General features: G+C 41.5%; 1 protein-coding gene across 11 annotated transcripts in view; it reads left to right on the forward strand.

The window, feature by feature from the left end:
* Positions 1 to 9015: 9015 nt before the first annotated feature.
* The window catches only part of EIF2AK4 (eukaryotic translation initiation factor 2 alpha kinase 4), a 106151-nt gene continuing 100205 nt past the window's right edge, over positions 9016 to 14961 (forward strand). For 10 of the 11 annotated variants that reach the window (XR_012414780.1, XR_012414781.1, XR_012414777.1 and 7 more), the window contains exons 1-2: positions 9016 to 9240; positions 14413 to 14525. Coding sequence is in view for 4 of the 11 variants with exons in the window: in XM_045395277.3 (XP_045251212.2) it covers positions 9097 to 9240; positions 14413 to 14525 (257 nt within the window). In the remaining 7 variants the exon portion in view is untranslated. Of the gene's footprint in view, positions 9241 to 14070; positions 14196 to 14412; positions 14526 to 14961 lie in introns of all 11 variants that reach the window. The other variant, XM_045395279.3, reaches the window with a different exon arrangement.

Consider the following 14961-nt stretch of genomic DNA (forward strand, 5'->3'; position numbering starts at 1 on the left):
GGGAAGAAGAGATGGAATAGGATTTAGGATCATTGCAAAGACCGAGATAGTTGGGGAACGTAAAGGTTTTATGTGCCTTTCTTCTTCCTCCTCCCTCTGGCTCCCCATCATACACCCTCACATGCCCCGATGTGGCCTCTTACTAAACAGGGAGAGAAGAGAAGAGGTGGAGAAAACGAAGTATTTTGTGTTGGTAAGCCCAAGCAGCAGCATGCTGAGAAAAGAGGAGTTTTTATGGCCCTTGGCTACCCATCTGGAGTAAGTAGCTCTGTTTCCAAATGGCTATGTCTATGCCAATGTAAAAAGACATGGATAATGCAGATTATTGTGTAGACATTACTAATATTCAACAATATCTCATTTTCCTCTTCTTCCAGGCATACAGAAGACTATATTTATCAGCTGCCTTTGCAGGTGGGCAGGGTCATGTGACTATTATGACTAATAAAATGTGAGCAAAAGGGACGAGTCACTTGTGGGCTGAGGCAGTGAAAAGTTGTTTGTGATTCTCAAATCTCTCTTCTGTTCTGCCATTGCATTGTGGAAGGAGATTTATGTTGAAATGGAAGAGCCAAAAGATTGAAGTAGTCTATGTCTCAGTCACCATATGGGAGGGCAAATGCCATGGAGAACTACCCAGACACACAAGAAGTTTGTGTGAATAAGAAATAAAACTTTGTTGTATAAGCAATCATGATTTTTGGAGTTGCTTATTATCACAGCATAACCCAGCCTATCCTGGCAGACGTTGTTATGAAAATTGGGGCCTGCATATTTAAGAGAGCACAGATTGTATTTCTGGGGAATGGAAGGTTTTAAGTCAGGACTTTAAAACTTTTCTGTGTATATTAGTAGTGGCAATAAGGATATCCTATCCTTATAAAATGAAAGTGGTAGCTGATAGTAGAGCCTCTGGGCATCTTTGAATTAGACTATTGGGCTTTTCACATCAAAAAAAGCATATTGGTCTCTGATAAACTTATGTTGTTGAAACAGTATTTTGGAGAGTACTTAAGCTTGGGGTAGGCAATAACCCATTTGTCTTTTCTTCGAGACCTAGATTGTCTCTTTACACAGGTTTCTACTAACGCTTTCAAGATAAAGAACCTAATATGGAGAGATAAGGGAGTATGAATATTGATGGCAGTTGTACCTCTTGAATATTTTGTTGTTGCTGTTATTGGTTTTAATGGTTAAAATATCTTTTCTCACAATGAGGAAGAAAATAGAGAAGACAAAATAATGTAGCAGTATTGACGGTAAGAGGCCAAGGATAACCACCAGAAAGAGAAAAGAGAGAAAGAGGAAGAAAGGAAGAGAGATGGAGAGACAAGCTGATGTTGAAGTTAAACAAAATTCTGAAAGGGGCATTTTTTAAAAATGAGAGAGATGTGGGCTGGATGATAGAGAAGCCCTTTCCTGCTGTGGGGCCGGAGCTAAGGGCTCCTGGGTGTAGTGTGGGGGTGTCAGGCCCTGACATGGCCACTGGATAGAGGACAGCACCTGAAATGGGGGTGGGTGGTGGGGCTGGGACCCTGGGCCATGGCTGCATGCTCCAGAGCCCCAGGCTGCGGCCGACATCCTTTGAGTCTGGCACCAGGGCCTGGTTGAGGGTCCCCGGTAGTTCTTAGAGCTACAGAGGCAGGGGATCTTGATGTCTTCAATGGGGGAACTCGTAGTCACAGGTAATCTCCTCGTTGGTGCTGTTGCACTGCTTGAAGTAGATGACTATCTTCTCGAAGATAGAACCATTTAAGATAGAACCATTCCAACTGTGTTCAAGTCACACTGGGCAGGTACTTGACCTCTCTAAACTCAGTTTTCTCCTCTACTAGAGATAAAGATGCCTATTTTGCAAGGCTGTTTTGAGGACAACAAAATATTGAATCAATGAAAACCTCTGACAGTGTCTATATAAGATCAATTCCTGTTTGTTAATGTTTAAAGAAATCAAATATCACAAAGGGGAAAAGTCACCATCCAAGATTTTAAAACATTCTCTCTATAGATTTAAATAAAATACAAGCTTTATATTTCAAAAATGAAAAAAAATTCACTTATTTTGCAATTAACAAAGGACAGAGTGGCTTTGGGGGAATTTTGACTTGAAGATTTAGAAGTCCAGAATTTAGCCTTTGCATCATTGGGCTAAATATGTTTACTTTTTACGGTTCTTAGTTTTGGGCATGTTAAATTACCATCCAAAGCAATTATCTGTTTAAAAGACAATAAGACAGCCCTTCATGTATTCCAAATTATCCCAATATGTGGATTGGCAAACAGTTTTCTACTGATATGAGTCTATGAATATATCTCCTAATGCAGTTTCCCAGGAAAATGGCATTAGAAGGTATATCAGGAGTTTCTAGTAGTCCTTGTACCTACAGACTTCCTATTAAATTAATCAAGAATATCTGGGAAGGAGGAAGTTGAATATTTCTTCCCTCCCTCTCCAGGAAGCCTCAGTAGTCACATACACACAGACACACACACATAGTGATCATAAAGCAAACAGACTAATTTTTAATTTTATTTCATTTTATTTGAGACAGAGTCTTGCTCTGTCACTCAGGCTGGAGTGCAGTGGTGCAATCACAGCTCATTGCAGCCTTGACCTCCTGGGCTTAAGCAATCCTCCCACTTCAACCTCCCAAGTAGCTGGTACTACAGGTGCATTCCACCATGCCTGGCTAATTTTTATATTTTTTGTAGAGACAAGTTTCTGCCACACTGCCCAGACTGGTCTGAAACTCCTGGGCTCAAGCAACCCACTTACCTTGGCCTCCCAGAGTGCTGGGACTATAGGTGTGAGAAACTGTGCCTGGCTCAGACTAATTTTTTTGAGACAGAGTCTTGCTCTGTTGCCCAGGCTGGAGTGCAGTGGTGCGATCTCGACTCACTGCAAGTTCCACCTCCCGGGTTCACACCATTCTGCCGCCGCCTCAGCGTCCCAAGTAGCTGGGACTACAGGCGCCCACCACCATGCCCGGTAATTTTTGCTTTTGTATTTTTAGTAGACACGGGGTTTCACCGTGTTACCCATGATGGTCTCGATCTCCTGACCTCATGATCCGCCTGCCTTGGCCTCCCAAAGTGCTGGGATTACAGGCATGAGCCACCATGCCCAGCTAGCCAAGCCTAATTTTTAATAGCAAATATGTCAAACTAAAATATCCATGAGTATTATCACCTTCAAAGGAGTCACCTTGGGAAGGTATTTAGCTGCTGAAGATTATCATGGTTTCTCAGCACCTTTTTAGGACTTCTCTTTTATAATTAATTTTGGAAGCTGACACATTTTTTTCCTGTATCACTTATCATAATAAATATGTCCTTTAAGAATAAATTGGATTTATTTTAAAGAGCCAAAAGTTATCTAAGACTAATTCTGGTGAATTAAGTGATTAAGATAGTAATATTCTTTAGTAAAAGGTGGAATATGGATATAAAATACTATGACTCATAGTCTGACTTGGAAGTAATGACACGGCTGTGGAATAAAGGTATATACCGATTCCAAAATTTAAAAGGCAAGACTCATTCGGGTACAGAAATATGTAAATGCACACAAACACCCACGAAGTAATGCAAAAGTCACTAACAATTTTTATTTCAGACTTTGTTGAGCAGCAGGAACAGTGTTGCCTGTCTGGTCCTGGCCTCCAAGTCACAGCATGCTGCAAGAACAAGTGCCTTTACCTCCCAGAAGGGGAGACAGGAGTTGGCTGGAAAAGTATTCAAAGAAGTAATGGCTGGAAACTTCCTATATTTGGCAAAAATAATAAGCCTAGAGATTCAAGAAATTAAGCAAATTCTAAACAGAATAAGCCCAATGAAATTTACAAGATATGTCATAGTCAAACTTCTGAAAACTCAGACATGGAAAACTATCTCAAGGGCTGGGCGTGGTGGCTCACGCCTGTAATCCCAACACTTTGGGAGGCCAAGGTGGGCGGATTGCCTGAGCCCAGGAGTTATACCAGCCTGGGCAACATGGTGAAACCCTATCTCTACTAAAATACAAAAAAAAAAAAAATTAGCCGGACGGGGCGGCATGTGCCTGTTGTCTCAGCTACTTGGGAGGCTGAGGCAGGAGAATTGTTTGAACCCGGGGGGTGGAGGTTGCAGTGAGCCGAGATCGCACCAGTGCAGTCCAGCCTGAACAGAGCGAGACTCAGTCTCAAAACAAAACAAAACAATAACAACAAAAAGCTATCTTGAAAGTAGCCAAAGAGGAGTGCCACATTACCTTCACTGGGAAAACAATGTAATTGATAACAGATTTCAGAAACCATGTGGGTCAGAGAGAAATGGCACAATATTTGTCAAGTACTGAAAGAAAATAACTGTTGGCCCAGAATTCTATATTCAATGAAAATATCTTTCAAGAATGAAGGGGAAAGGGATTGCAGTTTTAAAATTTGGGAAACTGTGATCGAAATCTGAGAGCTTCTCTTTGGAACGTCAAGGGCAAGCAGCAAGACCGGGAGATGTAGTTTGGGGGAGCAAGGAGGACATATAGGATTAGAGACTCCTCTTTGGAGTACTGATCTAAACGTTTAGGAAGTACTTGGATAATAAGGAAATGTTGGGGTGTCCTGATGAGTTGGTTTGTGAACCCCAAGTATACAAAGACATTCTTATGAGGCAGAATGTCTCAAGGACTTAGAGGTTATCTCCCAGGAGCCAGTCAAGGGTCAATCTTTTCTTTTAAATATACAGAGTGTATACATCCCAAGCCTGCTTAGTTAACCCTGTATTGCACATACAGCAACCAAATGCAATGTGTGGACCTTGTCTGAATTTTGATTCAAACAAACCACTGTAAACAAAACAAAACAAAACAAAAGACCTTTTCTTTTTTCATGTAACAGTTTATTAAGGTATAATAGACATGTAACAAACACATTGCATACATTTAAATTGCACAGTTTGATAAGTTTTGATATATGCACAGACTTGTGAAATGATCACCACAATCAAAATAATGAATGTATACATACATCACTACCAAGAGTTTCTTCTTGTTCCTCTTTAATCCCTCTACCTGGCTCTTCTGTGTCCTCCCTATCCCCAGGCAACCACTTATCTTCTTTCTGTTACCAAATTTGTATTTTTCAGAATTTTATATAAATGGAATTATGTAGTATGTGCTCTACATCTGGCTTCTTTCACTCAGCATAATTATTTTGAGTTTGTCTATGTTGTTGCTACATCTGTAATGTATTTCTTTTTATTGCTGAATAGTATTTCATTGTATTGATATACCTCAATTTGTTTATACCTCAGTATGTCCATCTTGTGTTGATGGGCATTTGGTTTGTTTCCAGTTTGGGATATTACAAATTAAGGTACTATGAATATTTACATACAAGTCATTGCATGGACATATGCTTTTGTTTCTCTTGCGTAAATGCCTGGGATAGAATTACTGTTTCATATAATAGGTATATGCTTAAGTTTTTAACTAAAATGGATGATAGGCCGAAAGGTAAAAATCTAACACTATTTAGATGAAGACATAGAAGAAAACCTTTGTGGCCTTGGGATAAGTGAATATTTCTTAGATATGACTATAAAACATACTTCATATAAGAAAAATGACAAATTAAATGTTCTCTAAGAAACATGCTCTTTGAAATACAGTTAAGAGAATGAAAAAGCAAGCTACAGACTGGATGAATATTTTCGCCTATCACGTATCTGATAAAAGGCATGTCCGGCCTGGCGCAGTGGCTCACGCCTGTAATTCCAGCACTTTGGGAGGCCAAGGTAAGCGGATCATGAGGTCAGGAGTTCAAGACCAGCCTGGACAACATGGTGAAACCCTGTCTCTACTAAAAATACAAAAATTAGCTGGGTGTGGTGGCATGTGCCTGTAATCCCAGCTACTCAGGAGGCTGAGGCAGGAGAACTGCTTGAACCTGGGAGGCAGAGGTTGCAGTGAGCACAATCATGCCACTGCACTCCAGCCTGGGTGACAGAGCGAGATTCCATCTCAGGAAAAAAAAAAAAAAAAGACATGTCCAGAATATAAAAATATTTCTCAAAAGTTAGTAAGAAAACAAAAACAAAATTTTTAAATGCACCAAAGATGTGAACAAAAACAGAAGACAGAAGATATATGAATGGAAAATAATCATGTGAAAAGATGCCCAACATCATTAATCATTAGGAAAATGCAAGTTAAGACACACTGAGAAACTACTAAGCACCAATTACTATGTTTAAAATTAAAAACAATACAATACCAATTACTGGCAAAGAGGTGGAACAACTGAAACTCCCATAAACTGATGGGAATATAAAATGGTACAACCACTTTGGAAAACACTTTGATGGTTTCTTTTCATTTTTGTTTTGAAGTTTGACTTTAAAATAATTTCCAACTTACATAGAAGTTTCAAGAGTCATTTGAAGAGCTCTCATATATCCTTCACCTAAATTCTCCAATGTTCAACATTCCACATTTGATTTAGCATCATCTCTCTTCTTTTTCCTGAATCATTTGGGAGCTAACTGCATATTTAATACATCACTGCCCCCTTAATGCTGCATTGGAAATTTCCTAAGAAAGAAGACACTATTCTACATGTCACCAGTACAACAAAGTCAGAAAATCAACAATGGTATAATACTGCCATCTAATCCACAGACTCCTTTCAAATTTTGCTGTTTGTTTTAATTATATCTTTTATAGCTCCAGCATCCAGTATAGACTCTAATTTTATACAATGGAAATATTTGAACATAGGTATTAAATGATGTTAAGAAATTGTTAATTTTTTTTAAGAGACAATGTCTTACTCTGTTGCCCAGATTGGAGCGCAGTGCTGCAGTCATAGCTCACTGCAGCCTTGGACTCCTAGGCTCAAGCCATCCTCCCACACAGCCTCCTGTGTAACTGGGACTACATGTCACCTTGTCCAGCTAATTTTTTATTTTATTTTTTGTAGAGATGGGGCCTCACTATGTTGCCTAGGCTGGTCTCAAACTCCTGGCCTCAAGTGATCCTCCACTTTGTGCTGGGATTACAGGTGTGAGCCACTGTACCTGGCCAAATGGTTACATGTTTAGGGCATAAGGTTAGTAGTATGTTATGTTGGTTCCTTTTCTAGTTAGAGATATATACTTAGGTATTTATATTTTTTAATTATATGATTGAGATTTTAAAAAACACTCCTGAGGGATAGAGAGAAGAGATGAAATAAGATTGACAAAATATCTATAGTTGTTGAAGCTGGATGATGAGTACAGAAGAGTTTACTTCTATGTATGTTTGACATTTTCATAAATATAGGTTTAAAAAAAATTTTTTTAAAAGACCAATAGAGAAATGGAATAATTTTAAGGATTAGAGTGCAATGGCCATATTTGCAATTTAGAAACATTACTCTGGCTGCAATAGGAAGAATAGCTTAATGTGGCACAAGAATGAAGACAGTGACTAATTAAGAGAGCTATTGAAGTAACCCAGGGAATTGGTGACAGTAGCCTGAACTAAGTTAATGGCAATGGGTTAGAGCGTAGTGGATGGACAGAAGAAGTGGTGACTATTTGGATGTGAGTTGAGAGAAAGGGAATTCAGAATCCCACTCAGTTGGATGGTGCCATTTGCCTAGTCAGAGATCACTGGAGAAGGAACAGGTCTCCAGCAGAGGGAAGATGATGATTTAAATTGGCCTTGGGTCAAGCTAGTGCAGTTATCTGGCCAGAACTGAGTGGATAAATGGCAGCAAGGTATTTAAACAATCATTATTTAGTGAACAGTGGAGGAGTAAGCAAGGTAGACAGAAGAAACATGTCACTTAAACCTAACTTGGGTTAGTACAATAGGATTATTCTAAATGGATATGCAGCATTAGTAAGTTACTGAAGATGAAATGCAGTAACACTGTCTGGGTAGACAGGTTATTTTATAAACTTGAAAAACGACGACTTGAGGCAGGATATAACACAAAGACTGCCTAAATTCACATTGAGTGAACTGGGAAGGGAACATAATTCTCTTCACGGGAAGGTAGCTCACAAAGATGCCTGAGTGGAAAGACAGTTTTCAGTGGAATTTTCAAGGTGGTACTGGATATCCCCAAAGCTGTGGAATGTAGGGACAGAAAACATACGTGGGGGTGTTGAATCTGTGGTTAAGAGAGTAAGTTTGGGGGTACTAAAGTGGAGGAAGGAGAGTGGGGGGCGGTCACAATTTTTACTCCCAGTAGTCTTGTTCTGAGGAGGTTCAAGGTGAAACTAGAAGTGACTTCAGAACTCATCGACGTCTGCCCTTTAAGAGTTTCCTGGCTGGGCGCGGTGGCTCATGCCCCTAATCTCAGCACTTTGGGAGGCCAAGGAGAGCGGATCACAAGGTCAGGAGATCGAGAACATCTTGGCCAACATGGTGAAACACCGTCTCTACGAAAAATACAAAAATTAGCCGGGCGTGGTGGCGCGCGCCTGTAGTCCCAGCTACTCTGGAGGCTGAGGCGGGAGAATCGCTTGAACCCAGGAGGCGGAGGCTGCAGTGAGCCGAGATCGCGCCACTGCACTCCCGACTGGGGAACAGGAGTCGAAACTCTTGCCAAAAAAAAAAAAAAAGAGTGTCCCGCAGTAGTCATGCCAGGGTGGAGAAGTTCCAGCAAGCACTTCTGTTAAAGATACTTGTTTCGTGAAAACTATACAATGTGGCGTTTTCATTCCTATCTGTGTGATTCATTTCTTAGTTTCGTGGAGTTCCTTTGCTCCCCTTCCCCCAGCAGGATGTGGGCAAAGCTGTCCTGCGGCCCTCTTCCTTCGCCTGGGCTTCTGGAGCCTCCGGCCGACGCGCAGCTCCGCCCACGGCCCGTCCCCCGAGCCTGGCCCCGCCCGGCGGCGTCGAGCCCCGCCCACGAGTCCTTCTCCCGCGCGGAGTCTCACCGCAGCCAGTCCCCGGCGCGGAACCCCGCCCACGATCCCGTCCTAGCGCAGAGCCCCGCCCACGAGCCCGTTTCCAGCGCGGAGCTCCGCCCACAGCCTGTCCCCAGCGCGGAGCCCCGCCCCGCAGGCTGCCGGGGGCCCACCGCCTCCCCAGCAAGGCCGCCCGGCCTTGGGCTCAGCGCTGCCATGGCTGGGGGCCGTGGGGCCCCCGGGCGCGGCCGGGACGAGCCTCCGGAGAGCTACCCGCAACGACAGGACCACGAACTACAGGCCCTGGAGGCCATCTACGGCGCGGACTTCCAAGACCTGCGGCCGGACGCTTGCGGACCGGTAGGAACGTGGCTTGTCAGGCCCGGGCTGGTGTGCCCTGGCCTCCCCCGGCCCTGGGCCAAAGCCCAGACACTTCCAGATAGGACCGCCGCTTTAAGATCCTGCAGTCTTTCGTCCCTCAGGTTCCACCCATGCTCACTTTTAGTTCTTGCACCTGCAGCTGGTCTCCAGAACCCCACCTAGGCCGAATTCTTCCACAGCCCTTTCCCCATGATTTCCCCAGAGGAATTCCCCGGGATTCCTCTCTCTTACCTGACAGTGCTTCTTATTCCTGCCTGCATCCCGTAACATATCCGCCTCCTTCCAACCTTGTGCTTTTTCCCCCCTGAAAGCCCTCGCGGATGATACAACAGCACATTCATACGCACCCGTTGCTACTTTGTTCTGAGAACGCTTTTTGGGCGCTCGCACAGGCCTTAACGTCCTCAATCAGAATTCTCGTTTCATCCATGCATTCAGATCTGCACGCCGCATAATTCCCGCTGTACTCCCCAGGTATCCTCACTGTGTTTTCCGATACGGAGGAACTTTGCATACGTCTGCACCTTCCTCTAAGACATTTAGCTCAGAATGTAGCACACATTCATCTTAGCTGTAGTGGAGAGAGGGTTCTAGACTGAGTCTAGAGCAGGAGTGTCCAATCTTTTGGCTTCCCCGGGCCACAAAAAATACACTAACGATAGCTGATCATCTAAAAAAAAAAAAAATCGCAAAAAACCCTCAATGTTTTAAGACAGTTGACGAATGTGTGTTGGGCCACATTCAGCGCCATACAGGGCTGCAGGCGGCCCATGGGCCTTGGGTTGAACCAGCTTGCTTCAGACTTTTTAAAATGGCATTTTGTTTAAAATATTATTTTGCCTTTAAAATATTATTTTGCCTTTTTGTCTGGAAATTAAGGCACATTATAAATTATTTATACTGACAGTTTTTTCCCCATCCTTGAAGAGTTGATCTACCAAACTGTTTCTGAATGTTATCATATCATTTAAAACATACTTCTAACTTCATCTGCTTTTTTTTTTTGAGACAGGGTCTTGCTCTGTCACCCAGGCCCGAGTGCAGGAGCATGATCACGGCTCACTGCGGCCTATTCTCAAGCAGTCCTTCTGCCTCAGCCTGTCAAGTAGCTGGGACTACAGGCACATGCCACTACACCTGGTTAATTTTTTAAATTTTTTATAGAGACAGAGTCTTGCTCTGTTGCCCGGGCTGGTATCAAGTTCCTGAGCTCATGCAGTCCTCTCACCTTGGCCTCTGAAAGTGCTGGGATTACAGGCGTGAGCCACCGCGCCTGGCGTCTTCATCTACTTTTAACTCTGGCATTTCACAACATCTGCTTTATCTACACATCCAGGATTTCCTCAAGAAATACCATCTGCTGGAGCTATCAGAGCAAAATATTCTCCCTCAAACTCAGGGTTCTTCTTCCTTCATGAAATTTGTTTTAGGCGTTAGGAATACAGCTGTGGGCAAAACAGACAAAAATCCTTGCCCTCAGGGAGCTTACTTTTCTAATGCTTAATATGAAGTTATTTGTAACCTGAAATAGTAAAAGTATAAATATTCCCCTTAACATGACAGAGAAGTTGGTGATTGGGCAACTTCAATGTTCCCAAACATTGAGAATCAGGAAGTAGGCCCAACAGGCAGCCAAAATAGGTGTCTTGAAGTGTACACCAGACTCAACACAAAGTCCCTAAGGCTTCGTTCTGAACCAGTTTGTTTACTTTATACAAGCTTAGTTGTCTGCTCCTAGGGCTGCAGAAAAATGGAAGAAAAAAGCAACTTCTTTTAGGTCGGAATATTGGTAACCCCAAGAATTTATAGCTGGTGGCTTTCATAACAAGATGAAAGACTAGACAAACCAAAGCAAAAACTATAGAAGGCAGGCAGAAGAATTTAAATAGCTGTCTGTGGCCTGTTGTACACAGGGCAAATGGCCTCAACACATTCATAGGCCCGGCAGGCAAGTAATTGATGGTCTCAAGGATGAATCAGAGTTTAGTCATTCAACAAGCACTTACTATCACCTGCTATTTGCCAGGGAAAAGTGATGCAGGTCCGAAATCCTTTATCCACAACTCTTTATTGAGAGGGAGTTTCTCTCTGTCACCCAGGCTGGAGTGCAGTGGTGCAATCTCAGCTCATTGCAACCTCCACCTCCCAGGTTCAAGCGATTCTTGTGCCTCAGCCTCCTGAGCAGCTGGGATTACAGGTGTCTGCCTCCACACGTGACTAATTTTTGTATTTTTAGTAGAGACGGAGTTTCATTGTGTTGGCCAGGCTGGTCTCGAACTCCTGACCTCAAGTGATCCTCCCATCTCGCCTCCCAAAATGCTGGGATTACAGGTGTGAGCCACCATGCCCAGCCTTTTATCCAAAACTCTTGAGACTTGATGGGTTTCAGAACTCAGAAGTGCTTCTGTTCACGTTTTTGTGTGCACATTACACACGTTACCTAATACCTTCCTCAGTGTCTGGGGCAGCATCGAAAATCAAACACAATGAAGCATAGAAATACTCAAATTTCACACTGAACAGATAAACAGATAAACTATTACTAACCTCATGTTGGTTCAGGCTAAATTTACTGCCAGTAATTTCAGGTTAGATTTTTTTTCCAACTTCTTTTAGTGGGGATGTGTTGTAATATAAATTTCAGTTTAGTAGCATATGTATATCATTTATAAATAACATTTTGAGGTGCATGCTAAAAACTTTTTCATTTGTAAAAAGTTTGGATACTGCCAGTTTAAAGTATCTATAATTTATAGATAGTTACAAATTGCTAACTTATTTTGGCTAGCTTTCCACAACAGCAAAAGGATAATTGGATAGCTTTTAGAAACATCCCTCCAAAAAACTTGCTTCAATCCCTGGATCCGCCAGTAGTGTATGGTGGTGTTTGTTTTCCTTTATCTTCAACAATACTATATGTGTTAGACTGTTTCATCCTTGCCAGGTAAAGGAAACATATCTCATTTTAATTTTTATTTATTTATAAATTATCTAGAACACCTTTGTTTACAAACCATTGATTTTTCTTTTCCTGTGAACTGCTCATGCTCTTTGGTTTACTCTTCCACCCTGTGGTCCATTTTCTTGTTTATTTGTAAGAGCTAAATATCGTAAGAAAATTAGCAATTTGGGTCTATCATGCATATATTTTCTCCTAATCATATGCATTTATTTACGTAATTTATGTGATTTTTAAAATGTGAGTAGAGTCAAAATGACTTATTTTTTTGTGTTATGGTCCCTGTGGGGTTTTTTTTTCCCCCTCTGCTCCAATGTTACTAAAAACCAAATTCTTCAAAGTTTACTTTCAACTTGTTCATGACTTTGTTTTTAAATTTTCATCAAATAAAGATATAAGTAGTTTTTTTTTTTAAGTTCTTCTTTCCATCGAAGTATGGGCCTAGGCCACCTCCCCGTGTGCATCCTTCCTCTTCCTGCTAAGCAGCTAGACAAATACAGGCAGTTGAATTTTTCATTGTCTTCCACTCATTTGAAATGCCATTCCTACAAGCCCAATGCCTGGTAAAACAAACAAAAAACTTTCTAAAATTGTTATTGAATGAAATAATTCTCAAATGTATTTTGAGTCTCTTTTTTTCCTTGTCTGGAATGCTTGGTCTCTGGCTTATCTTAGCTTCAATGCTACATCCTGCTACCTCCTCAGATACTTCTTCTTTGATAACCACATTTAATTACATACCCTCACACCCGAAGTCATTCGCTAAGGAGAGCACCACGTCATCTCTTCAACAGCACTCTCTAAACTTGCACTTACATGTTTATGATGTTTGTTTTCCCCCACCAGACTGAAGTTCCTTGAGAGCAGGAACCATATCCGTGTTCTCACCTCTGTGGACTAAGCACAGTGCCTGACACAGAGTCAGTGCTTAACAAATGTGGGTGATGGATGTGTGATGGGTGAATGAGTGGATGCAAGGCCTGTGGACCAAAGAGTGCCTAACCCTGCTGGGACCACATTTGCAGAATTATGCTTTATGGAAGGACCCACACATTTATCAAGGATTATTATAAAGCCGTATAAGAAGTGATCTTATGAAATTTGTACACATGGTAGAAGAGAACAGTGTTTATTATATGGTACTCCTTGTAAGGTTCATGTTATAAATTTCTGTTAGCATTTAGTGTTGCTAAGTACTTTGCTTCCCTGAAATAATTTTTGGGTTTTCTCTTTTCTGATGATACCACGTTTCTCTTTTTGCCCCGCCTGCCAGGACATTCTGAGAAAAAAATCAAGGCTCGATCCCAGCAACTTAGGATGGCATAATAAAAGAGTGGCTTATGGGAGGAGACAGGGTTTGGAGTCAAGGCGGGTTTGAATCCCAGCTCTGTCCCTGTGTATCTGTGGGCAAGAATGTAAAACTCCCTGAACCTGAGCTTCTGTATCTGTAAAATGGAGATGGCACCTGCCTTGCAAAGTTGGTAAGGTGCCTGGGCCATGGGAGTGCTCAGCCATTATTTTTTCTCTCAAGACTCCCCTTTTTCATTATATACATAGAATATGAACTACTTCAAACCCACTTTGGAAAAAGGGTATATAAGTTGAAGAACAAGGGTATTTGGTGATTTGATGAAAAGCAGTTGATTGAAAACATGCAGTTCTGTCCTTGTCAAGGGTTTTCATTTGTTAATATCTCAGTATTCAGATCTCAATTAAAATCTCCCCTGCTCACAGAGGCCTTCCCTAACCCACCTGTCTGGATATCTTCTCCTTGCCCACCACTGTGTCCCTCTACTCTGCTTTGTTTTCTTTACAGCACTCATCACTATTTGAAATCACTTGTCTTCCAGTTTGTATCAGCTGGTTGGGACTGTGTCTGTCTAAATTTACCTCTGCACTCCCAGCTTCCCGGAGAGCACCCAGACATCATAACTCAGTAACATCTGAATGAATGGAAGCTGAGTGGAACATTTTGGTTCGTTCCTTAGATAACTTAAAAAAGGAAAATGCATTTTCTCTGGCTCAGGTTTTGTTTTTAAATCATGCTTTTGGAAAGTATGCCAGATTATCTATGTAAAATATAATTGCAAATATTTTTAAAGTAGAACTTTTGATCTAAAATGATCATTATCTTAATCATTAATGATTGGCTCTACAGCTATGAAAAAAAGTTTTTGTTTTTCCTCTTTTAGGTCAAAGAGCCCCCTGAAATCAATTTAGTTTTGTACCCCCAAGGCCTAACTGGTGAAGAAGTATATGTAAAAGTGGATTTGAGGGTTAAATGCCCACCTACCTATCCAGATGTGTGAGTACATTTATAAATAACTTTGACATGGTTTCAGTTTTCTGTTTTGACAACATAGAAACAGATTGAAATTAGTAGTATTTTCTCCTTCCTGCTCCCATTCCACATAAAATTTCATTTCCTATATTTCAACAAAACTACATCAGCAATAGATGTTTTCATGAAACCTGTCTCATTTTAAGCCTGTTTGTAGCTATAGAATTGTCACTGCAGATACTAATATTTGCCCAGTGACTATTTTGCTTCCTTTGATGTGTTAACTTTTGTTTATTTATTTCTTCATAAGTTAGGAAGAGGAAAAATTTGGAAGAAAACGATAGAGGCATGGTGACTATTGAAAGCACTTACATAGTTAGAGTATGGTTGGTATTAGAAACTCAGCAAGTCTGTGCCTGAGATGACCTTTCGCTGCCTAGAGTGAGGGAGAGTATTTGGA

The sequence above is a fragment of the Macaca fascicularis genome, chromosome 7, assembly GCF_037993035.2.
Source record: "Macaca fascicularis isolate 582-1 chromosome 7, T2T-MFA8v1.1".
NCBI classification, from domain to species: Eukaryota; Metazoa; Chordata; class Mammalia; order Primates; family Cercopithecidae; genus Macaca; species Macaca fascicularis.